General features: G+C 44.5%; 1 protein-coding gene and 1 long non-coding RNA gene across 3 annotated transcripts in view; both read left to right on the forward strand.

Moving 5' to 3' along the window:
- LOC147023599 (profilin-1-like) overlaps positions 1-25,000 on the forward strand; it is a 35,948-nt gene that overhangs the window by 1,440 nt on the left and 9,508 nt on the right. Inside the window, exon 2 of the mRNA XM_085889145.1 lies at positions 17,852-18,044. Coding sequence (XP_085745271.1) covers positions 17,852-18,044 — 193 coding nt within the window. The remainder of the gene's footprint in view (positions 1-17,851; positions 18,045-25,000) is intronic.
- Positions 11,359-12,681, forward strand: LOC147023600 (uncharacterized). Of its 2 annotated transcripts, none has more exons than XR_015060294.1 (2): positions 11,359-11,989; positions 12,036-12,681. It is a non-coding gene; the product is annotated as an uncharacterized LOC147023600 (long non-coding RNA). The 2 variants fall into 2 exon arrangements; XR_015060295.1 differs by having other exon boundaries at positions 11,359-11,936.

The following is a 25,000-nucleotide window of genomic DNA, read 5'->3' on the forward strand; positions in this document are numbered from 1 at the left end:
TAACGTGACGTCACAATGGAACGTGGAATGGGGGTTGGCAGAGGGATGGCTTTTTCTCTGCATTTACGTTTAGCATTCACAGCATCTTGTAGTTGTAGTGGGGAAAGTCCATAACTGTGGTAAGGAAAACAAGATGGACACAAATGTTGATGGATAAAAATTTGAAATTTTTATTATCTTGCCAAAACGAAGTTTTTCAAGATATGTTGGTCAGCCTGTATTTTTTTTTTTAATTTTTTTTTTTTTTTGTGTGTCTGTAATCACTTATAAAAAAAAAAAAAAATTCTGCAGAGCAAAGTTACCATTGGGAATTTTTTTTTAACTTCGCACATCAGAGTCCCATAGAGGTCCCTTTCAGCGCACAAAATTTTCAAGGTCACTTTGTCGCAAATCAGGGGAGTCGACGAAACCCTTATTTTTTTTGAGTAATTTTGATTGGATCGTCTTCAAACTTCATGGGAATATAGTTCATGGTCTGGCGCTCAGCTGATTAATTTTTGGTGGCGATCGGCCTTGACCTTCATGGTTAGCGCTGGAGGTCGAAAGTTTTTGACCCCAAGGTCAAATTTTTAAATCTTAGATACCATATCGAGTAATACCTTGTATGAAAGCGATTGATAAGTGCTTTCCAGATCTGTCAAAAGTTTGACACTATGACGTCACGACGAAAAAACGGATTTTTCATGAAAAATTTTTCCTCAGTTCTCATCAAAATCTCTTGATATTTCATGCACAACGGTCCTGGAGAGATACCATTAACCGTACGAAAATATAAAGGTAAAGGTCAAGGTCACAAAAAGGTCAAGCATCAAGGTCGACGAAACCCTTATTTTTTTGAGTAACTTTAATCGAATAAATAAGTCACTCATGTTCACATTTTGGCAAGATACTGGTCACCCTGGGGGTGACATTGGTTTTTATTTTTATATTGAAAAGGCTCCACAAGACGCTATAATAAACGGAACAAACTAATCGAGTCAAAAGGCCACAAAGAGGAGAATGGGATACGCAAAATTGTACACAATTGATCCTTACTATAATTCATTGACTGGTGTTTTGTTTGCTTGTTTATCGTGCTACTCCTACATTTCTGGGTCAATTGCATCAAGGCTTGTTACATTGGATCAGCATCGCACAAATTAGTGTTGGGGTGTTTTTATCTTTGCCGGTGGTCTTGGGAACGGGGAGGGGGGGAAGGGTGGTCGGGATGCAAATTCTCTAAATGTATAATCGTGTAACACCGCTCCAGGTGGGAGAGGGTATACAAGTCTACACCCTTTGCAATGCTGTATTCCTGTCCCCACATTTTCCAGTGCAGTGCGATGTGGTGTTTTGAATTGTAAGCAGCAGGTATGTTTTTGCTTCATGCATGTGTTTTTTTTTTGTTGTTGTTGTTGCTTATACACCGTCCGAATAATGGTATGCTTGGAACAAGATCCACTGTTGCGTGGGTACTCTGCTTGTAATAATCAAATCAAACTGTATACAGCGAACCCTTAAATATCGTGTGTTTTGTCCAATCGCGGCAACCTCTTTATGGACCAATTTAGTTATCGTGAATTTATTTTTTTACTGTTCATGGTTCTTGAGATGAGCTATGAAGGTTCTCACACCATGAGGCTTGCGTGCCTCGTAATGGAATGGCACCAAAGTGTGAAACTATAGACAAAAGTGATTATTGATAGCTACATAGGATATATATATATATATATATATATATATATATATATATATATATATATATATATATATATATTGTTGTGGAAATGGCCCTTAGTGTGCTATTAAATATAGTATTAGCCCAGATCCCCTATTAAATGCATGTTTAGCCAGGTTGTTCGGTAATTGGACGTTACATGCGTGTCGGGAGGTGTACCAGGCTGTTATTTGTTCGTGCATTGCTGGTGGACCGAGAGGTTCTTCTTCCTGCCTCTCTCCAGACAATAGTCCCCGCCCCAGCGCTCTGAGGGGTAGTGGCCTCGAAGGAAGTGAAACTGAAGGGATGAGCCAGTCGGCTTTGAGGCGAGCGAGCGCCGGGAAGAGAAGGTGGGACTGAGAGCACCGAGGTCTAGTCGCGATCTGCTGGATAAGCAGTCGCCGGGAAGGCAAGCGGTGCCGGGAGAGTGCCGAGGTGGGGCGCGATCGGCTTTCGTGAGGACCAAGCCGAAAGAAAGGCAGGGAAAGGACTGCATGAGGTCTGTTTGCCCTCGGCTGGATGAGAAACGACTAGTGGGAGTCGTGATCTGTGTAGGGGGTGGCTGTGTCTGTCTGCGATCTGCTTCGTGAAAGAGGCAGGAGAAACGACTAGTGGGAATCGGCGATCGACTTTTATGAGGAGGACATCGACAGGTTCATCCAGAGTCCCTTGACTGAGCCTCTGACTGTCCCTACTCACCTCACGGCTTGACGACGTCTTGGAATACCATGGACCCAGCCTGCAGAGCCCAACACCTCAATTTGGCCTGATCTGGTGAACAGGCCAGGCCTGGACTTGTATACTGGACCTTATGAGAAACCAGTTGAAACCCACCATCGATCTGACTGTCTTGTGCCATCGACCTTACGCGGGGTCAGAACGCGCGGAGGCTGCGTGCGCAAGCGGTGCCGGGAGAAGGAGGACGAGCGCCATTTTGCCACGCGGCGTTTGAGCTTGGGCGCTTGAATCCGTAGACATCGGCTTGTCACGAGCCACATTCGTGCCTTTGACATTTTCCTCTCGTCCATGAAACATCACCAAGTACTCTGTGTCTTGTCTGCATGCTGTCCGTGTCTTGTCTGCATGTTGTTTAAGGTTTATCTCGTTAGGGTCCCCTTCGAAACCTGTAATCCGTAGCTCCCTATTTAAGAACGGGTTATAGATTAATTATAACATTGTCGTGAATGCTTTGCTTGTGCCGTGTTCCATGATGTGTCCCCAATAAATATGGCTGATTCGTATGAAGTTGCCGCTTTGAATTAATTTGTGCCATGCTCGATTTGGATATAAAAACCAAAATGGTTAGACTGGCAGAATTCGCTCGGTCTCTGACAAAACCAGTCTATAACCGGGGTCTATTTCCCCCCCAACTGGTAAGGTCCAGGTGTACGTTGGTATCGCGATTTGAGGCGCGTGACCCAAGGCCTGTGCCGTACCAACCAGCGTTATAACCCCGGAGACGGTGGTGCTTAAGTGACGCTGAATATGTAACATTTGGCTGTCGAGAGTAGGGTGCGAAAACCCAAACTGGCTATGGATTGGAGCCGACTTAGGGCGAGAATCCCTCCGTCGCGAATCTGTAACTATATATATATATATATATATATATATATATATATATATATATATATATATATATATATATATATATATATATATATATATATATATATATATAGACACCATGATTTTAAAATTTATTTGTTGAACACTTGATCCATATTAATACATACACTAGTATTTGGTAGATTTGCCATTTGCAGATTTCAACGCTTTTAGTCTTTCAGGCATAGAACTAACGAGTTCCGAAATTTTCTCTTGTGGGATTTCTGCCAGGCTTCATGCAAACGGGATAGCAATTCTGCCCGTGATGATGGTTTCCTGGACTTTTTCCGCACAGCTCGATCCAATATGGCCCAGAGGTGTTCGATTGAATTCATCTCAGGAGACTGACTTGGCCATGGAAGTTGCTTGATCCCATTTCTGTCCTGCCGTTCTTTGATATTTTTTGCAGTGTGGCATGGAGTTCCATCTTCCATGAACAGTGTTGTTTTTGACCATCTGGCCAGTGGAGAAGACTGGGAGAAGTCCATCCTCGAAGATAGAAATCTGTATCGTGGAGTTGATGTTGCCAACACACTCCACAAGCTCTGACCAACCAGTGCTCCAGATTGCTCCCCACACAATCGCTGAAAAACCACCGTGTTTGACAGTTGGTTGCAATTGGTGCAACGAGAACTCTGATTGGGAAGTCTCCAGACCCATACGTGTTCACTGTCAGAAAATTGAGACTCATCTGAAAAAATGGCTGCCAAAACTCCAAGGGTCTGGTGGCCATCTCATCAGACCACTTCTTTCTCCTTTGAATGTTGGCTGGTCTAAGAAGAGGTTTTCTCTGAGCTGCTCTCCCATAGTAGCCCAGTTGATGAAGGTACCGCACGGCAGTTCTTGAGCTAACTTGGGCCTGCTCTGCAATATCTGCTGCCTTGCAACGGGGAGTTTACTCAGTTGACCGCTTGACAGCTCAGACACCTTTCTGAGGGCCCAGATCGACCAGAACAGGAAGCTATGGATTCCTTCTCTTCGCTTGTAAATTGCACAATCACCAGATTGACCGGAGAAAGCAGAATGCCAAGGTTCTGAGCTATCTGATGCCGGCTGACTCCACCTTCCAATTGGCCAACAATTCATCCTCTTTGAAATCGCAAAGGTCGTGTGCTCTCTGGGTTTGAGGCATAGTTGATTGTCGTGCAAGACCCAGGAACACGTTTCTGCAAATAGTTGACTATTAGTACAAATCGCTGAGTAAAACTTGCTTTATACAAATGAAATGAATAAATTTATGGTTTTTATTTACTTCTGTCATGTGTGTGTATATGTGTAGAAATGTACATATGTGTGATATATTTATATTTATACATATTTGGGCAATTCCATGAGAAACGGTCCGCAGAGGTTTTAATTTGACTGAAAAGGTTCATATCATGTACCAAATGAAAGCTGAAAACATGTACTTTCAGATAATATCAAGATCACAGAGTTAGATTGCTCTGTTGGCTTGCATCACTCGTTGCAATTAATGAAGTCATTCTACTGAAAAGTGCAGTAAAATTGGCCCTCGATAATGCAAAGAACTATTAATTCATTCGTCTCTCAATTCATTGGTACGAAGTCAACAAATGCTATCCATCAGAAGCTACCTATATGAAGCTACCTATATCAAAACCAATTGAAAATAATATGAGTTGTCCTTCTATGCTTAATTAGGAGTCAGATGTCACTCCTTGACGTGCCACTCCATAACGAAAATTTGACATTTGTTTACTTTTCTCTTTAACTGGTGGATGAAAAAAACCAAATGAATCCAGGGTCATTTAGAACTTGTACCACCCAATTATTGTACAGTATAATATATATAATTTTTTTAATGTACAAAAACTAAATTAAAAAGAAAACTTGTCACTCCATAATGTTACAGAGTGACTCATTCTGTCACACAATTGTTAACTCAGCCTGAAAAAAGGTAGCGGCAGAGTAGCTGTCCCAGAATTCATTGCGTGCCAGATTTTACTTCCGTATGACAAGTTTCAAGTTTACGCGTGGTCATCATGAGTGGTTTTGAAATCGGTTTACATCCAGCAATCGGTGAGTACAAACTACACCTCTGTTGTCACCTGCGGATATGCGTCGTAAGAGGAAAACTAGACAAATCACCGTGCCACCGTGGACCGCCAACTTTGCAGTGGACATGCCAAGAGAAGCCGCTTACAACCTCTACTGTCAGTTTTTGTGGCCTAAAACATTTCATGATCTTTTAGATGATTCATAGAGGGGTACGGTGCAATTCATATGGATAATTTGTCGATGCATTCATATTACAGAAAGGATGCCGCTGCCGAGCGACAAAAGCGTTTTCGAGACAGGCACAAAGAAAAATGCAGGGAGCTGGGTGTGAAATGCAAGAGAGGCGCGTGCTGCTAATGTTGCCAAGGCAAGGGAAAGTGAACGTGCGCGTCAGCGGAGATGTCGGGCGAAGAGCAAAAACACTGTCCTGTTCCGACTTCTCGGTCTCCTGCCTACAAGAACAGCTCCAGCATAGGCAAGGCTGTTAAACGAGCTCGAGCGACCCTCCCAAAATCACCGAGGAAATGCAAATCTGTTATCAGACAGCTTGCTGTCGGAAACGAACCTACCCGCCATGAAGTTGACACGGAAAGCAAGTATGCTCCTGAGCACAAAGTTTCTGCCGATGTTAGTGATGCTGTTAAGAAATTTTATGAGCAGCCTGATATTTCATGGATGTCGCCAGGGAAGAAGGACCTTGTGATCATTAAGACTGGGAAACGGAAGGACAAGGTTCAAAAGAGTTTCCTAATGATGACACTATGAGAGGCATAGTTTTTTTTTGTGAGAAATGTACAAACATCAAATTCGCGGCACTTCGTCCAGCCAATGTATGCCTCAATTCAAAGTTTCCGCACAATGTCTGCCTCTGCAGATATCACGAAAACATGCGCCTCTTATTGAAGACCTTGTCATCTCGTGTACCTGGACTTTTGACCAACTTTCGTGAATTCCTTGGAAGCATTGTATGTGATCAGGATTCGGACAACTGCACGACAGGAAAATGTCAGGAATGCCATACCAAGTTTGCCACTGTATTCTGTCGACGACGAAACAGCTAACCTGCTGCTGAAATGGTTTTAGTGGGAGACAATTGAGCAGCGGGCCACAAAAGTAGCTAAAGATGGGACTGTGCAGGATGCCCTGCATGAGATATGCAAACAACTTCCATACTTCAGATTGTACTCATTCATCAAGAGGAAGCAGAGCTACTTCTTTGAAGATAGAAGGAAGGCAGTTGATGGTGATCACGTTGTCATCCAGGTCGATTTTGCGGAGAACTATGCTGCGATAGAACAGAATGAAATCCAGAGTGCTTGTTGGAGCCATGTCCAAGTCACTATTCACAGTGTGCGCCTGGATTGATGTTCATGCTATCGAGTCTTTCGTTATTGTTCGCGATGACCTCCAGCGTGGCAAATATGCTGTTCATACCTTCCTGTCCAATATCATCACCACACTGATATCGCGCCACCCCAGGATTAGGGCGATTGACTTTTTTTTTCAGATGGGGGCAGCCAGTCAATTTAAACAGAAATTCTTGTTTTCCAATCTAACATTCCTTCAAGAATTGTTCAAGATTCAATTATCCTGGAATTTCTTTGCCACATCTCACGGTAAGGGTGCTGTTGATGGGATGGGATAGGAGGTGAGGTGAAGAGGAGAGTTTGATTGGCAAATCTGGCTGGGGATCCTGTATCTGATGCAGAATCCTTCTTCCACGTAGCAGCGACACAGTGCAAAAAGATCGAAGTTTTATTCATGGCAGCAGGAGACATTCAGAAGTGCCAGTCGCAATTGGACGAGCACTGGCAGTTGGTGACGTCGCTTCCAAAAACACACCAAACACAGTGTGAAACCTGTGAGGAAATATGTTGTGAGCGCTTCTGTGTACTCAACAGCGGAACAATTTGAATTGGTGTCTTCACCCCGAGTGCCATGTATCATCCTTGGAATGTCAAAACACTGTTAGTCCAGCACCTGCTGAGTGCCCCAGGTTAGACAGTCAACCCCAAGTGCACCCTGGTGATTTTGTGACTGTGCTGTATGTCACAAAAAATATAAGAAGTTGTTTGTTGGCCAGGTGACTCAGATAGTAGATTATGGTTGTTTGGAAGTATCATTTTTGTGAAAAGCGGGCCTATCTGACTTGGCATATATATATATATATATATATATATATACACATACATACATATATATATATATATATATATATATATATATATATATATACATACATATATATATATATATATATATATATATATATATATATATATATATATACATATATATATACATACATACATACATACATACATACATACATACATTCCAAGAGGTGGAAGATAAATCCTGGATTGATTCCAACCAAGTCGTCAGATTCCTTCTTCAGCCATCCCTCGACCATCGCAATCATTATGTCTTTGCTGAATGTCCTTTTGGAAATGGAACCTTTTGCAGGACAGTCAAGTAAAGTTTTGTGATGTGGCCAACTGATTAATTCCAAACTTTCATTTGTTTCTGGTCATCCATTCATAAATTGTTCTCAATTTCTTTTGTCTATTTCTTGACTTTTGTATATGTTTATTGTATATTTTCTCAGGTCAGATTTTTAATTTTTATTATTTTCTAATGTGTTGGATGTTGAAACGTTCCAGTACAATGCCAGCACAAGTCAGCTTGCTTCAGACAAAGTCTGGCGTAATCTAGAAATGATTTGTTGCTTTGGGAGAAATATCAAAATTGACTCGTCACTCCGTTACGGGATTTTTCGTCACTCCATAACGGGACTATTGTAATTATTTCAGAGTAATTAGGTCATGTCTGGAATTTTGAAACCCCTGTACTGAAGGTACAACTATTGGTGTATCTTCCTAGTATTTCATTACAATTTTATAACTATTGTGAGAGCAGAGTTTTCAATAAATGTTATTGTTTAATAAATCACAAAAGACAGTGTCACTCCGTAACAGTTTTTGAATGTTAATTACTTGACAATGGTCCAACTTACAGGAACTACATTAATATCTCTGTAAGGTGCAACTCTTCCTTTGCAATATGATATATAGAGAGCATGTACTAGTGGCTTTATCGCTGTGCAAGAGCAATCAAAGTTCACAAAAATGACTAAGTGCCACTCTATAACGTCATGGAATTGCCCATTTATATTTATATTATTTAATCTGGATACAAACAAACATGACATCATAGTGACCGAAGCTTTTTGTGCTGCACTCTTCAGGGTAAAAATCGCAGCAATTGAAGGGGGAAGTGAAGGCACGTGCTTTATACGCAGATCTCAATAAGGTAGACACTGATTGGTTCAACCGTAATGACGTCACGGTTAATCCGAACGCCCATTGGTCGGCTTATCTTCACCTCGAGCTCGCATTGGCTGGAGCAGAGTTCGTCGATGATTGATGTTTGCAATGGCATCCTGGAGAGAGGGGGGATGGGTTTCCCCTAAGGTCCATTCACCATTTGTTGCCGTACTTCCCTTGATCTTTCCATGCTGAAAGAGACACAGAGATTTTAAAAATTCCTTTTGGCAACATAATATTGGATCGGTGGTAAGGATGAAGGTTGCTTCCAACGTACATAAATGAAATGAGCTCTGACCTCGGCTCAATATACTGAACATATCTGCATTGTACTGGTCTGCACAGATAGGGTTGGCAACCAGATGCTGTGCAATGGCAGATGAAGCAGATAGTGTCTGGTGGTTGCTGGATATTTCTACATGCTCGCACTGGTTGTGTTCTTACCCTCACTATCTTTCTTCGAATCACCAAGGGGATGTGTTGTTTGATCGTCCGAGACTCAAACAAGGCAAAAAAATATCCAATCACTTGGGGTATAACTTCCTGGCTAAAAAGCATGCGGACTATGCTGGATCATTGGAGGAAAGGATGCTATGCTCCGAGCTGGTTAACTTCAATAACAAGGAATTTATTCATAGAGAGAGTGTGAGGAAAGGCTACACCACAGTAGGAAACTTCATCGCAAACCGATTTATGCTTTGCATGTTTATTTCAATCATGATGTGTTTGTTTTTGACTGCTGCCTACCTTCCTCTAATATATATATATATATATATATATATATATATATATATATATATATATATATATATATATATATATATATATATATATATATAGTTGCGAATTCGCACCCGCCGGCGTGCGGACAGCCACGTAACTCGGATCGCGGCACGTCGCCCACCGGACGGACAATTCAGTCGTGACCCTCTCGGAACAACGGCGGAAGCTAGTCACGGGTGGGCCTTTCGACCTCACCACGATCGTGCCAATCGCCCACCCGCGTAGGATAGGGTTGTTCGCCAAACTCGACCTACCTAAGTACCCACGCGGATGGTAAACCGGGCGATCGTACCTCGCCGCAGGTCGACTCGACACAGCCGCTTGGGCGGCCCGTTCCATACTATCGGGATAACCGAGCGGTGTTATCGTCGACCTCGACGGTTCAGATTATTTACTGGGCGTTTTGCACCCACTACGAACCCTTTACGTGAAGCAGGATGGAGATTCAATTAGAGAAAAGACGAAGTGAAATGGGAAAACAGTTCACACAATGCACATTTATTTCCCGGCACACGGAAAGCACGTATATACAGCCATACAGTCACAATGCACATAAAGCAACCAAAACAATAAAAGCAACAACGATGCAGAGTTAATACCGACTACGCGCACACACGGCAACACTTATAAAGTTTTACTTCACAGACGGCGCCAACACACATTTACACAAAAGCAAAGGAAAGAAGCCACCCTCCAAATGTGCGCGGGACCTAGAGGAGCGGCCAGGTCCGCGAGACCGGTGGGGGGGGGGGGGTCCTACCTGCGTCCTCATGACGCGTTGGCGGGCGAGCCGCAAATGTGGCTGCGCGGCGGTGCCCCGACTCCGTGCTCTTTGGCGGGTTTCGTTGGCACCACGTGTGGGGGGGGTGGGTGTGAACGGGGCCCCCTTTTGCACTATCTCGGCGTGGGGGAAAGAGATTGTTGATGCCCTGCGGGAGGGGAGTGGCTGGCTGGCTTGGGTCCCGTGACGAGATGAGCAATCCCACACCGCAACCTCGTCGCCGATCGCCGTCCTTTTTGCCTCGGACCCGAGCTCCCTTGCCTGCAGTTCCACCTCAACCTCTTTACACTCGCCTCAACCTCACCAACGCAACGCGTCCCCAACAGCCACTTCTTGACGACCCTCTCCAGAACTCAACTCTTCCTGCAACTCTTCTCAGTTCCGCACTCTCCTCACCCGACCGACCCGACTTTTTCCATTCTCTTTGCCTTGCGCTCGCCTTTTTATAGGCGGGCAGGAGCAGCCAATATGCAAATTTTAGGATCAGAACGCGATTGGAGGCGGGCCCACGCCGCCCCCCCGGTCAGCCATTGGTCGGCCAAAAATGGGCGTGAACCTTTCCTGATCCTAAAATTTGCATATACGGACTTCACATGCACACGCTTGGAGGCGGGGCCAAGCTGCCCACGCTCCCTAATTGGAGAAGTGGGCGTCTTGCGTTTTTGATCCGAATTTTCCCTCGGAAAGGCTGCTATTCACGCTCGCGGCTCGGTGTGTTCGGCACCAATCGCCGAACGGGCCCTCGACAGCCCGACGTTCAGTGTTCACAAGTGGAGCGGTTGTTGGTTGTGAAGGAGAGAGGCGAAGGTGGTGGAGGGTTTTTGGTGGTGGTTTGATGGTTATGGTGCCATTTGGGAATGGCGGTGATGCGATGATGTGGGAGCGTAGATGGTGGCGGTGGCGTGGTTGTTGTGTGATGGCGGTTGAGACGTGGTTGGTTCAAAATAAAGATAGAACAGAAAAAATGGCTAACTCAAAGCGTCGCAGCCCGGATGAATCACATAAATTCCCTCTATACAACGGGTTTGGCCTAACTACACATGCACCTATCAAGATATCTCACCTATGGGCCCATTATGGTGTAATGCGAATTTCCGCAGCCGTAACAATATATATATATATATAGTGTTGTGGTTACCAGATTCGCAAACCACCATTCAGGTCCCTTAGGTGAGGTATCTCGGTAAGTGCATGTGTAGTTAGGCCCAAACCCGTTGTCTAGTGGGAATACATGTCATTTATACGTGCTGCGACTCTTTAGGATAGCCGTTTTTCTTTTACTATCTTTATTTTGGACCAATCGCCATCATCACAACCACAACATCAACCACCGACCACAACCACCGCTTCACCACAACCGCCACGACCTTCACGCACACCTCACAACCGTAGCATCGCCACCGTTCTTGCCCCGCTGTGGGTACCGGTGTTGGACTCATGCAGAACGCGCGTCGAACAGCGTGTACAAAACCACGGATTTTCTGCTTCAAAAACGGATCGAAAACGACACACGCCCACTTTTTGCCGTCCAATCGGTGAGCGAGGGGCGATTTGGCCCCGCCCCCAGGGCGATCGATATATGCAAATTTGTGGATCAAAAAGCCTTCACGCCCACTTTTTCTCGGGCCAATGGGGAGCGAGTTGAAAGGTCAAAGGGAGGGGGTAAAAGGCGAAGTTACGGGGGGGGATAAAAGGACGGTGTTCGTCAGTCAAAGGAGTAGTAAAAGTCGGAGCGAAAGAGTCAGCAGAACGAGAACGAGGGGTCGGAGAGTCGTAAAAGTCGGAACGAGGGAGTCAGCAAAACAGGAACGAGAGGGTAGTAAAGGTCGGAACGAGGCGAAGGAGTCGGAACAGAGAGTCAAGACTTCGCGGGCGGTGGAGCTGCTCGTCGTGTGCGTTGAAGTCGGAACGGAGGGGACGAGCTGTGGAGAGGCGGCGAGGGCGGACGAGGGGGTGCTCGCGTCGTGCAGGGAGCTGCACCCCTGGGAGGCCGGCAGCGCGACCTGGCCGAGGTGGAGACGCTCGTCGCGCACATAATAAAGATCCTCTATACCCCGAGCATCAGCAACCCCCTCCTGTTTCCCCCCGCGCTGAGATAGTGCGACCAAGGGGGCCCCGTTCCCACCCCCAGCCAGGCACTGTCCACGAGGCCCGCGGGTTGCGGGGACATCGCCGCTCCGCGTCTCATCACCAGACGGGTAGGCCCGACCAGGTCTCGGCCCCAGGCCTACCTCATTCTTGAGGGTATTTCTTTTCCTTGGTTTTGGGTATGTGTTGTCGGCGCCGTCTGTGAAGTAGAATTGTATAAGTGTTGCCGTGTGCTCGGTAGTCGGTATTAGCTCTGCACTGTGTTTTCACTTTTATGTTTGCTTTTTGTGTAAATGGAATTGTTTTCTTTTTTTGTGTGCATTTGGTGGAATTGTATTTGTGTGCTTCCCGTGTGCCGAGAATAAATGTGCTTTATTGTTGAACTGTTTCCCGCTTCGCTTCGTCTTTTTCCCCATTGAACCCCCATCTTGCTTCACGTAAAGGGTTGGTAGTGGGCTGAATACGCCCGATAATTAATCGAACCGTCGAGGTCGACGATAACACCGCTCGGTTATTCTGATAGTACGGAACGGGTCGCTTAAGTGGCCCGTGTCCGAAGTCGACCTGCGGCGAGGTGCGATCGCCCGGTCTACCCTCCGCGTGGGTACTTAGGTAGTTCGAATTTGGCGAGCAACCCTATCCCACGCGGGGGCTGATTGGCTCGATCGCGGTGAGACCGAAAGGTCCACCCGTGACTGGTTCCCGGCGTTAGTCCGAGAGGGTCACGACTGGATTGTCCGTCCGGTGGGCGACGTCGCCCACGATTCGAGTTACGTGGCCGTTCGCACGCCGGCGGGCGCGAAGACCGCAACAATATATATATATATATATATATATATATATATATACACATATATATATATATATATATATATATATATATATATATTGTTGCGTTTTTCGCGCCCGCCGGCGTGCGAACGGCCACGTAACTCGAATCGCGGCACGTCGCCCACCGGACGGACAATCCAGTCGTGACCCTCTCGGACTAACGCCGGGAACCAGTCACGGGTGGACCTTTCGGTCTCACCGCGATCGAGCCAATCAGCCCCCGCGTGGGATAGGGTTGCTCGCCAAATTCGAACTACCTAAGTACCCACGCGGAGGGTAGACCGGGCGATCGCACCTCGCCGCAGGTCGACTTCGGACACGGGCCACTTAAGCGACCCGTTCCGTACTATCAGAATAACCGAGCGGTGTTATCGTCGACCTCGACGGTTCGATTAATTATCGGGCGTATTCAGCCCACTACCAACCCTTTACGTGAAGCAAGATGGGGGTTCAATGGAGGAAAAAGACGAAGCGAAGCGGGAAACAGTTCAACAATAAAGCACATTTATTCGCGACACACGGGAAGCACACAAATACAATTCCACCAAATGCACACAAAAAAAAAGAAAACACAATTCCATTTACACAAAAAGCAAATATAAAAGTGAAAACACAGTGCAGAGCTAATACCGACTACCGAGCACACGGCAACACTTATACAATTCTACTTCACAGACGGCGCCGACAACACATACCCAAAACCAAGGAAAAGAAATACCCTCAAGAATGAGGTAGGCCTGGGGCCGAGACCTGGTCGGGCCTACCCGTCTGGTGATGAGACGCGGAGCGGCGATGGCCCCGCAACCCGCGGGCCTCGTGGACAGTGCCTGGCAGGGGGGTGGGAACGGGGCCCCTTGGTCGCACTATCTCAGCGCGGGGGGAAACAGGAGGGGGTTGCTGATGCTCGGGGTATAGAGGATCTTTATTATGTGCGACGAGCGTCTCCACCTCGGCCAGGTCGCGCTGCCGGCCTCCCTCGGGCGCGCAGCTCCTTGCACGACGCGAGCACCCTTCGTCCGACTCGCCGCCTCTCCACAGCTCGTCCCCTCCGTTCTGACTTCAACGCACACGACGAGCAGCTCCACCGCCCGCGAAGTCTTGACTCTCTGTTCCGACTCCTTCGCCTCGTTCCGACCTTTACTACTCCTTTGACTGACGAACACCGTCCTTTTATCCCCCCGTAACTTCGCCTTTGACCCCCTCCCTTTGACCTTTCAACTCGCTCCCCATTGGCCCGAGAAAAAGTGGGCGTGAAGGCTTTTTGATCCACAAATTTGCATATATCGATCGCCCTGGGGGCGGGGCCAATTCGCCCCTCGCTCACCGATTGGACGGCAAAAAGTGGGCGTGTGTCGTTTTGGATCCGTTTTTGAAGCAGAAAATCCGTGATTTTGTACACGCTGTTCAACGTGCGCCCTACACGAGTCCAGCATCGGTGCCCATGAGTGGCGCGAGATGACGGTGATGCGATGGTGGCGAGTTGTGACGGTAAAGGTCATGGCGGTTGTGGTGAAGCGGTGGTTGTGGTCGGTGGTTGATGTTGTGGTTGTGATCATGGCGGTTGGTCCAAAATAAAGATAGTAAAAGAAAAACGGCTATCCTAAAGAGTCGCAGCACGTATAAATGACATGTATTCCCACTAGACAACGGGTTTGGGCCTAACTACACATGCACTTACCGAGATACCTCACCTAAGGGACCTGAATGGTGGTTTGCGAATCTGGTAACCACAACAATATATATATATATATATATATATATATATATATATATATATATATATATATATATATATATATATATATATATATATATATATATATATTATTTGCCGAGATTGTGGTGCAGTGAAGACGAGGGGTTTATTTTTGAAGGAACATTCATACAGCAGTGACATGCAAGATTTGTGAAGTTTTGCAATCAAGTGAAGAGGGAGAGAGTGCAGAGCTAACCCGATTCTAACCAACATAAACACTCTTGTGTTAACAAAACGGGTGCCATCAGGATCATTCTGTGTTAGGGTAGATCAGTCCACAGCTGAGGTATTTCTGTCTTGTCTGTCTCATGTGGTATGACTGGTCAAGTTAAGGAATCTCCCATTCGTCATTGGTTTAGTGGGAGTGTGTATTAAGGGGTTATCGCCATTAATTATTTTGTACTCCCGTCCCATGTAACTTTCTCTATTAAATCCACTTGGTCTCAGGGTGAATTTGTGTGGTTGTGATTACTGTCGCAATTTTCAGCACATCTGCTTCTGGTCCAATCTGGCACGGGGAATTCACATGCTCTACTGGACCATGTTGTGCACTCACTGGCTCTGCTCATCCTTTAATTGGAATCTGGCCCACGGCAATATTAGCGTGGTGTATGCACTGGCTCGGTGGTCCCGTCAGCACAGTATCGTGATTATCGACATGTTATCCGACTCGGGGCCACGAAATCAGTCTGGTATTGTGGCCGCTTTGAACTAGCCTGGCAGGATTTGCACCAGTTCACACACAATCCGCCGGTTACAACTATATCCATATATAATATCTGATCAAGAGTTGCACAAGTAGGAAACCCAATTATGCAACAAACGGGAAACGGCAAACCGATTCTATTGGTGTAGATATAGAACAGAATGAAATTTTCATTTCCATTTCCTCAACCCACTGACTTGCTCATACCTTGGTCCATTCCATCTTCTCTTTTTACCCCCTGCACATGAAGCGCAAAGTATGGTTTAGCACTTTGTTCATGTCCGTCCATCGATCTGAATGTCAGTTTATGATCAAGGAACGAGCAAATGGGCAGGAACATCTTTTAAATTGCATGTTATATTTGTACATGAATCGGAAAACAAACATGGTGTTTCACAGTACTTTGTCTACCTGGCAGTCAAACAAAAATGAAAATCATTCTAAACAGGAAACTCACTTTTTAAGGATGGCAATGGCATAAAGGACACACACGCACACGCACACACACACACGCACACACAATGTGTTTGGTCGGGTGATGTAATAGACACTGTGTCAACGGCAGTAAATTCTGGAATTCATTTATTGGTTCACCAGTCAGTAAGTGACCACTATATTCGTTATGGGTGTATGTGTGTGTCTGTCTGTCTCTGTCTGTCCCGAGCATAGCTCCATGGGTTTTGATCCGATGCTGATAAAATTTGGGTGGGAGGTTTATATAATGATCTCGTTGTGTTTTCCTGAGAATGAGTGTGCTGCGCCCATTATGGGCGGAGCCATGCCCAAAAAAACATGTTTTTAGGGGGTAGCCGGTTTCAAGTTACCTCTTCTCCGAGGGGGTTTGTCGAATCTGACAGGGGTTTCAGTATTTGGTTAGCCCAATGGCACCTGCATAGCCCCACAGAGCTCGTTTTTTTTTTTTTTTTTTTTCTTCATTTTCGTGTCAAGGTCACAAGGTCACGAACTTAGAAAATGTCAAAAGAATCACTAAATTTGGCATCGAGCTCCTAGGGTTTTCATTCGTTTCGAAAAAAAGTTGGTATGCAAGTAGTGCTCTTCGAGTACTACAACTTTCATCATTTATGTTTTTTCCCGATTCCCGCCATAAAAAGGCGAACTACGTTTGGGATTTCGCAATTCGTTGTCGATTTGTAGTGCTCTTTGATTACTACAACTTTCATAATTTACGTTTTTCCCAATTCTCGCCAGTTTGCCCATGGCGTCCCCTCGTAGGTAAAAAAATAAAAAAGGCGAACCGTATACATTGCTCGTGAACCATCGCCGTCTCCAGACTTGTGATTTTTTTACAATCTTTGTTTAGTTTTTTTTATTTGAATTGTATACTTCAACACTGCAGAACACAAATCACCTTGTCACTTTGAAGAACCTCCAGTTTAACAGTACTTTGACTTGTTAAATAGGGTGTGCATAAGAAATATTTTAATGATCCTTACAATCATCATTTTATTTAAATTGATGTGTATATACTTGAACACTGTGCGAGGTAACATTCTGTAAAGCCTCTCGTTTCATATGCAATACACATTACCTCAGCTAACTTCATTTACTTGGAGGGGCGGGGGGGGGGGGGTGGTGCAACAGTGCCACTGGGTCGATACAACAGCGTGCACATTGATGACTCGCCATACTTGCAAAACGCCGGGATTACAGCTTTCAGCTGGGCTGAGATTTGAACCCTGGCTGGACAACCCTCAGATGAAATTGTTATTTCGGGAATTGTGGGATATTGCCATTTTCTGATGGTTGTTTTAAGTGCAATGTTCAAATGGAATTGGCTTACTCCATGTCAATTCTGAGTGTGATGAGATTGTCGAACTGCATGTATTGGATGCATAATTCTCTGTGCCTTGCAATATAGTGGAGAACTTGATCATTTCTTCCTTAATTTTTTTTTCTCATGTGATTGAAACACCTCATCATTGTACATGAAATATTCTGATTCAGCAGCTTTTGCAATTTACAATTGCTTAAAAAGATTGAATATTTGTCTTCGATTTTTTTTTTTTTTTTTTTTTAAATTAAGCACGAATATAAGAGCTCTGGGTTCTGATTGGCTTTCTGAGCAATCAACGTGAGTACAAACCCAGATTCGTTGATTGCTGAATTTGTGCTTCCTATCCCTCAAGTTATGGGACTTGGTTTTATCTTGACTAATGTTTGTAATTCCACAATTAAGTTGGTCACATGGTGTATTTAATCAGCTGATTCTTATCCCTTTTACTTTCAATTTTTATTTCAGCCAAATGAAGTGGATGTTCTGACAGGGCAAGATAGGTCATCACTCTGTGTCAATGGATTAACTGTTGCTGGAAAGAAGTGTTCGGTGATCCGTGACAGCCTCTTCATGGATGGAGACTGGACCATGGACATTCGCACGAAGAGCTCTTGCGGTGAACCCACGTACAACATAACCATCGGCATGTCAACACAGGGTGAGTTTTACCTTGCAATGTCTCCTGACCCCATTACTCCATAAATTGGCAAAACATAATTGTGCGGTACATTGATTGGAGTTTATGCTGGGTTGAAACATTTGCTAGCAATTTGGCTAATTTTGTTTGAAAATATTTGGCCAAAGTCAAATTATTTTTCATCAGATAAAGCATAAACGTGAAATGCAGGTTTTCAGAAGAACGGTACTCGGAGCACGTGGTGAACAATTTACGTGTTGTCGTCCACTGTTCAGCTGAATCTGCATCAGGACCTAAATAGAATTGGTTTGTTTGTCACCTAACCAACTCCTCCACTTGTCATAACTTTTTGAAATGTCATGCTGCATATCGTTTTTGGCCCAATCACTCAATGCTGAAGAATCACTTGAAAAAATTATTGGATCCGGATGTGTATCTTCAACAAAATGGAATCAATTCTTTGTTGTCACGCACCCAACCTGCACACCATGTTTTGTCCACATCTGTCCACAACTTTGAGATATTCTGTTTGCAGACAGATATAGGTGACAACATAGACAGATATAGGTGACCTCCACCCTCCTTCGCTGGTGGAAGTAACTAGAACAGCACTCAGTAGAGCACACCTCCCACAAGGTTGAACCGTTTACATTTTGTATCTCACTGATGGGCTGGATCTGGATCCAGACTTGAACCAAAATCAAATCTGCTTGTTCTCGTCACACACATCTAACCTGTCCACCTTGTTTTGTCCGAAAATGTCCCTAACTTTTTGAGATATAGTGCTATACGTCAGTTTTATGCCCATCATTCAATGGTGAAGCATCAATCCCAATCACTTAAAAAAATTATTGGAACTGCATCTGGATAGTCACCAAAATTGAAATGATTCTATCTTGTCACACAACCCACCTGCCCACCAAGTTTCATCTGAATCAGTCCACAACTCTGAGATATCCTGCTAACAAACAGACGGACAGGGGTAAAAACATAACTTCTGCCAACCTTTAGTGGCAGTGGTAATAAAGTAGTAAATGAAATTAGTACTTCATAAATCTTGTACGTATTGTTGCGGCCACGGGTACCGAGACACCAGCTTGTCACTCGGGGATTAATCCCCAGTTGTCCTCGGTAGAGCCAGACCTGGGGCCACCGCTCGCAATTAACGTTGCGGTACGGTGGGTTGTTTTTGAACAACGAACGCCACCCAGTCAACCACGAGTTCGTGTCCACCGTCTAATTCCGTTTAACTAGAGGTCATGTGGTTACCTGAGCGGGGAGCGCGCCCTCGGCAAAGTACCAATGTTATCTCGATTAGATTTTAATTAGGGCACCCGAGCATTTTAACTGCTGGTGCGTACCGATGATTTTTGGTCAAACCTGTGGTAATTACCTCCCAGTCTATATCGGTTCAGACAATGCTAGACCAATGGAAGGAAAGGACAAACACGGACAGGTTGGAAATCGACAAATAATTTATTAATAAAAAAAAAATAAAAAGAACATTTTATTTGCTGAGGTAAATAACGAATGAATTTCAAAGCAAAATCAATCAAAATGCCCAGAAATAGACAAAGAGCAGATGCTTATCAGGGGTTGATGCTAAACACAGACATGGGTACCCAAAAAATCGTTCGGGGGGGTAGGGGAAGAATCGTCTCGCTCACCAGAAAGTAGTCGTCCGTGAAGTGAAAACGTCCTGAAATGTGTGCGTGCGTGTCACGTACGTCGCCAGCACCCAGCCTTGCCGTGCACCCTCTCGCGAACAGCCTTTAACGCCAGTCGACGTCTGGAGGGCACCAAGATCGTCTGTCGTGGGTTTAGACCCTGGTGTTGTTGGTGACTGACCCGTGCCTCACTTGTTGGCGGTGCTGCTCACACCCACACGCTCGCTTCATCTGTGGGTGCATTCCGCCCCAAGCTCACCCCGCCCCACTTGCGCACGATTACCATGACGACCCGTGCACTCTCAAAAAAGGCAGGCGTCAAAGCTCGCGAAAGAATGTTGCTGAGGAAAAATGAGGGTGGACTTCGGAGCTCGTGAAAGAAATGTGTGTGAACGTGTCTATCGTAAAGAAAAAAAGCTTCCCATAAGAGAGGGTTCTATTCTTTACCCTTCTCAACGCATCACATTTAAGATCCTATTAGACATGAGGATGGGGCTAATCTGAACATGCATTTAAGGAAATAACTGTCTGAGGACCTGGATGCGTGGATGCATTCATCAGACCGGATTCTGAAATCCGTAACAGTATGTACAAAGAACCATTTAGACTCGTACTGATTTTTAGGTTATTTCTCCAAAATAAGCTCAGTGGGTCCCCGTGTCTGGCCGTCTGTCCGTACCTATGTACGTACGTCCGTTAACATTTGATGAAAACATCTTCTCACAAACTACCTGACCGATTTATAATGGACCAAATTTGGTTTGATGCATCAGAACAGCAAGGTCTCATGGGGTTTTGCTCCTCATCAGGATGTGTCCTTTTTAAAGCAGGTAAATTTTTTTTTTTTTTTTTTACAGATTCTTCTCAGAATCTGCCAGCCAGATCCAGACCAAACTGGCCATGAGGCATCGGGACCATGCCCTAACCTAAAGTTGAGCTTTAGCCCTAACCTAACCCTAACCCACGGCCCCGTCCCCGAATCCCTCATTTTCACCAAAACTTCTCCACGAATACCTGAGCGATTCCGGACCAAATTTGGTACAATGCATCAAGCCAGTAAGGTCTCATGGGGTTGTTCTCCCCATCTGGACTTGCCTATTTAAAAGGAGTGGAAGGGAGGTTTTTCCCCAAATGTTGGTGTTTTATTCAAAAATCTTCTTCTCAGAAACCGCCAGCTAGATCCAGCCCAAACTCACCATGCAGCATCATGACCACGTCCTAACCTTAAGTTGTGCTCCCCATGGCCATATCTCCACTGGAAAGGGGGCCACGGCATCCCTCATGTTCACTAAAACTATCTTCCTCACAAACTACACAACCGATTATGAACCAAGTTTGGTATGATAAATCGAAACGGTAAGGTCTCGCGGGGTTGTGCTCCCCATCTGGATCCGCCCTCAAGAAGAGGCTGTCAAGGGGGATATCACCTCAAATTCAGGTAATTGGTTCACGAAAAATATAAGTAACCACTATATTCGTTATTGTTGTGTTATTGTCATCTGTCTGTCTGTCTGTCTGTCTGTCTGTTTGTCTGTCCCGAGCATAGCTCCGTGGGTTTTGATCCGATCCTGATGAAATTTTGGTGGGAGGTTTATATCATTATCTAGTTGTGTTTTCCTGAAAATGGGCGTGGTCCGCCCATTATGGGCGGAGCCACGCCCAAAAAACGTGTTTTTTGGGGGGTATCCGATTTCAATTTGCATCTTCTCCTTGGGGTTTTGTCGAATCTGACGGGTTTCGGTATTTGGTTAGCCCAATGGCACCTGCATAGCCCCACGGAGTTCGATATTTCATTTTCGTGTGAAAAATTTTCATTTTTTTTCATTTTCATTTTCGTGAACATGATCCAAATTAGAAAATTGCGATTTTTTTTTTTTTTTTTTTTTTTTTTTTTTTTGACATAAAAAAAATTCTTCTCCGAGGGGTTTGTCGAATCTGGCAGGGGTTTCGGTATTTGATTAGCCCAATGGCACCTGCATAGCCCCACAGAGCTCGATTTTATTTTTTATGATTATTTATTTATTTATCTTCTCATTTTAGTCACAAGGTCATGAACTTAAAAAATTTCGAATTTTGGCAAAAATCAGACGACCGCCCAAACTTTGAGAGCTCGGATGACTATTTTTTATGCATAATCTTGAGGTCATTCCCCACCTAAAGTCTTCAAAAACCATTTTTCTCTATCTCGAACACCTTGCCCCTGGCGCCCCCTTCAAGTTTGTTTTTTTACGCTGATTTCATCAAAGTATGGATAATCCGAGGAGTGTGAAATGCCATATAGCCTATATGACGTTGTATTGTTCCTGGAATATTCCAGAGGAAGTTTTGCACCAAAGGTCATAATCCTTGACCTTTGACCTTTAAAGTTCACAAAGGTCAAATTTTCAAAGTTGTGAGAATCGAACCGGGTTTTCGACCTTCTTCGACAAACTAACTCCATTAAGCTACAGCACTTATCCTGTTTCCTTATTTTAATGTCCACAACATTGTTTTGGGACCTTTAAAGGTTATGCAAAGGTAAAAAATTTTAAGTTGTTGAATGAAACTGGGTTTTCGACATTTTGCAGCTAATAACCTGTCACTCGTACCACATCATGTTGATCATTTTTATAACTTGGTCAAACATTATCACATTGTCTCATCCTTGACTTCTGAAACAATCCACATTGTCAAATACCGCTCGTGAACCATCGTCGTCTTCAGACTTGTTTAGTTTAAAATCTTCTCAGAAACATAAGGACCATGCCGTTAACTCGAGCTGTGCGCTCTGTGACATAACACTTCAGGAAAGGGGGGGGGGGCATGGCCCTTTCCGCTTTATCTCATTTTCACCCCACCTACTGGGGAAATAACTGTCAGACCCCCACAAGGTTTATTTTATTTAAAAAAAAATTTTGTAAATGCAAACCTATTGATTAAAAAAAATCTTTGGTAGTTCCTCCTTCCCAACCCCTGTTTATGAAATGAAATTATCCCTTTCAGCCCAAGCTGCCTTGTCTGGAAGTGTGTGCTAAAGAAATTGTTGCAGAAGATTCCATATTGTAGTTAATTTTTTAGAAACTGAATTTCGGCTTGTGGCAGAGCGAGGTGACTGTGAAAAAGGTAATGTAATGACAGTCGAACGACAATCCAATGCAACAGTCAAGGGAATAAATGAATAAACAGGAAAAGGAGGGGAGGAAATGCAGTAACCTGCAAACAAAGCCTGGATGAGTTAAATCAGATGAATGTGGGCAGAAAAATGTGTTGGGATGGAGTAGGATCGGCAGTAGTGCACCACCTAAACTGGAGAGGAGAGTGTGATTAAACCGTGTCTTGAAGGCAGTTCTACAAATTGGGGTGAGGGGGTGAATGGAAGAGTGGTGGGGGGGTCGTAAATGTTTAGGTTTCTTCTTTTTTATACTTTTTTGTTTTGTTTTGTTTACCTGGAAGGAGTTACAAGAGGAACACATGCATCCAGGAGGCTCAAAGGTCAGAGCACAGGTAGCAACATGGTTTGCTCGGTCTGGTCCAAGTCCTTGAAACCATCACATTAACCCTCTTTTGGTAAAACAACCTAAATCACTACTTTCCTCCACTTATTTGTTGCTACATTTCCCACCCCGCCAACCTCCCCAGCTTGTGCAATCAACTTCCACATCTGTTCAATCTGATCCTTCCCTCCAGGTCTTCAAGACTGCTGTTCATTGTCCCCAATCCAAAACCTTGATCTTTTCTACCCTCGTTAACCCCACTCAAATCACTCCTAATTTTCCAGTTTTTTTTTCTTCTCCTTGCATGCATATTTTGCATCCTGTTACGTTCTGATCCGTTCAATGTGTTGGCTCTTCCATGTGTTTGGACTAAGTATTTCCAGTTTCCAGAAGCGACTTGAGGTTTTGAGCCAATCAGCATCACAGGCCTTGAGGATCGGCCTAAGCAATTGGAGCATGCGCTCGACCTCTACCTACCTCTACCTCTACCTGACAACCTTCCCACACCCCTCAATTACCAGTCATGTTATGGTGCTGGTTGTATTTTTAGCTCGGCCATTTAAGTACCTCACACTGAAAAGGATTAGGAATTTTCATTGGCCATTTTCCCCAGCTTATCGGACTCTCGCTTTATGGAAGGAAATATTAATATTGTTTTCAGTTTATTAATAAGGTCACAAGTTGATAATTACCCATGATATAATGCACGTGTATTTCATGAGTTTAAAATCCGTTGCATTGAGATGTATGGCATATTCATTCACCAACACGGAAACGTGGTATTGACCAAGATTGGTGTCAACCCGAAAGTGACATATTTCTGATGATTGTTATAAGTATCCTGCTGGTGTGGTCTCAATGTGGTGTGCTCCCATAAATATTGACCAACATTAATTGTGCGCTTAGGGAATCCCAGCTGAACCAGATCACCAAGGTATGATGTCCTACCCTGTAGTTATCATTTTGCATCTCGTGAACATGATCCATTCTTGGCAGAATTGCAAAAGCTCAATCAATGTTGATGTCTATCAAAGATTTGGAATTTCAGACAACTTTCATGAAAAGACAAGATTAAACTATTCAATTCCAATGTCAAATCGGTGTTCTTTAGCACAGACACATGGAAAAACTGTCGGCCTTCAACCATCAATGTTTGAGAAGGATTTTAATGTCTTTTTTTTGTGGCCAAGTAGGGTGGAGATTGAAGTGAGGGCTAGAGAAAGACATTGCAGGACACAGGTCAAAGTACAAAACTTGCGATAGGTAGGACATTTAATGAGACAGTAAAAGGGACTGAAGAAGCCACGTTTTGGACACCAGTCAGGAAAAGTAAGAGGGAAGCTAAGAAATACATGGAGGAGAATTGCTGAAATTGGACTGAAGTGTGCAGAGGATTGCTCGCAAGATTAAGGCACCTCAGTCTGGCCCAATGTGCTGAAAAGCACAACTGGTCCGAAGTAAGCAAGTAAGATTAACTGGATACACAAACAGCACCACATCCTGAGAAATAAAGTTTATGGTTTATTTGGCAAATAAAATTTGATGCATACTGTACATGTATATTTATTTATTTTAATTTTCCCCCCAAGGGAAAGGAAGAGAATGTTAAGAAGGTTCCAGCTTTCTTCGTGGCATAGTCTCGTCCATTACCGGAATTTGCTCGTCGTGAAGGAGTCCGTTCACAAAGCCAGATCCTTGGTCTGTGAGAAGACGTTGGATAGCAGGAACATGCGTGGAAAGCACTCTTAGGAGTCATGCGAGAAGCTCCAAACACCAAAGCATGGTGTGACCTGTGATTGTAAATGACTCGTCCAACTCGTTATTACGGAATTACCTT

Source organism: Eptatretus burgeri, chromosome 7 (genome assembly GCF_056783735.1).
Source record: "Eptatretus burgeri isolate ZD-2024b chromosome 7, Ebu_testis_v1, whole genome shotgun sequence".
Classification (NCBI taxonomy): domain Eukaryota; kingdom Metazoa; phylum Chordata; class Myxini; order Myxiniformes; family Myxinidae; genus Eptatretus; species Eptatretus burgeri.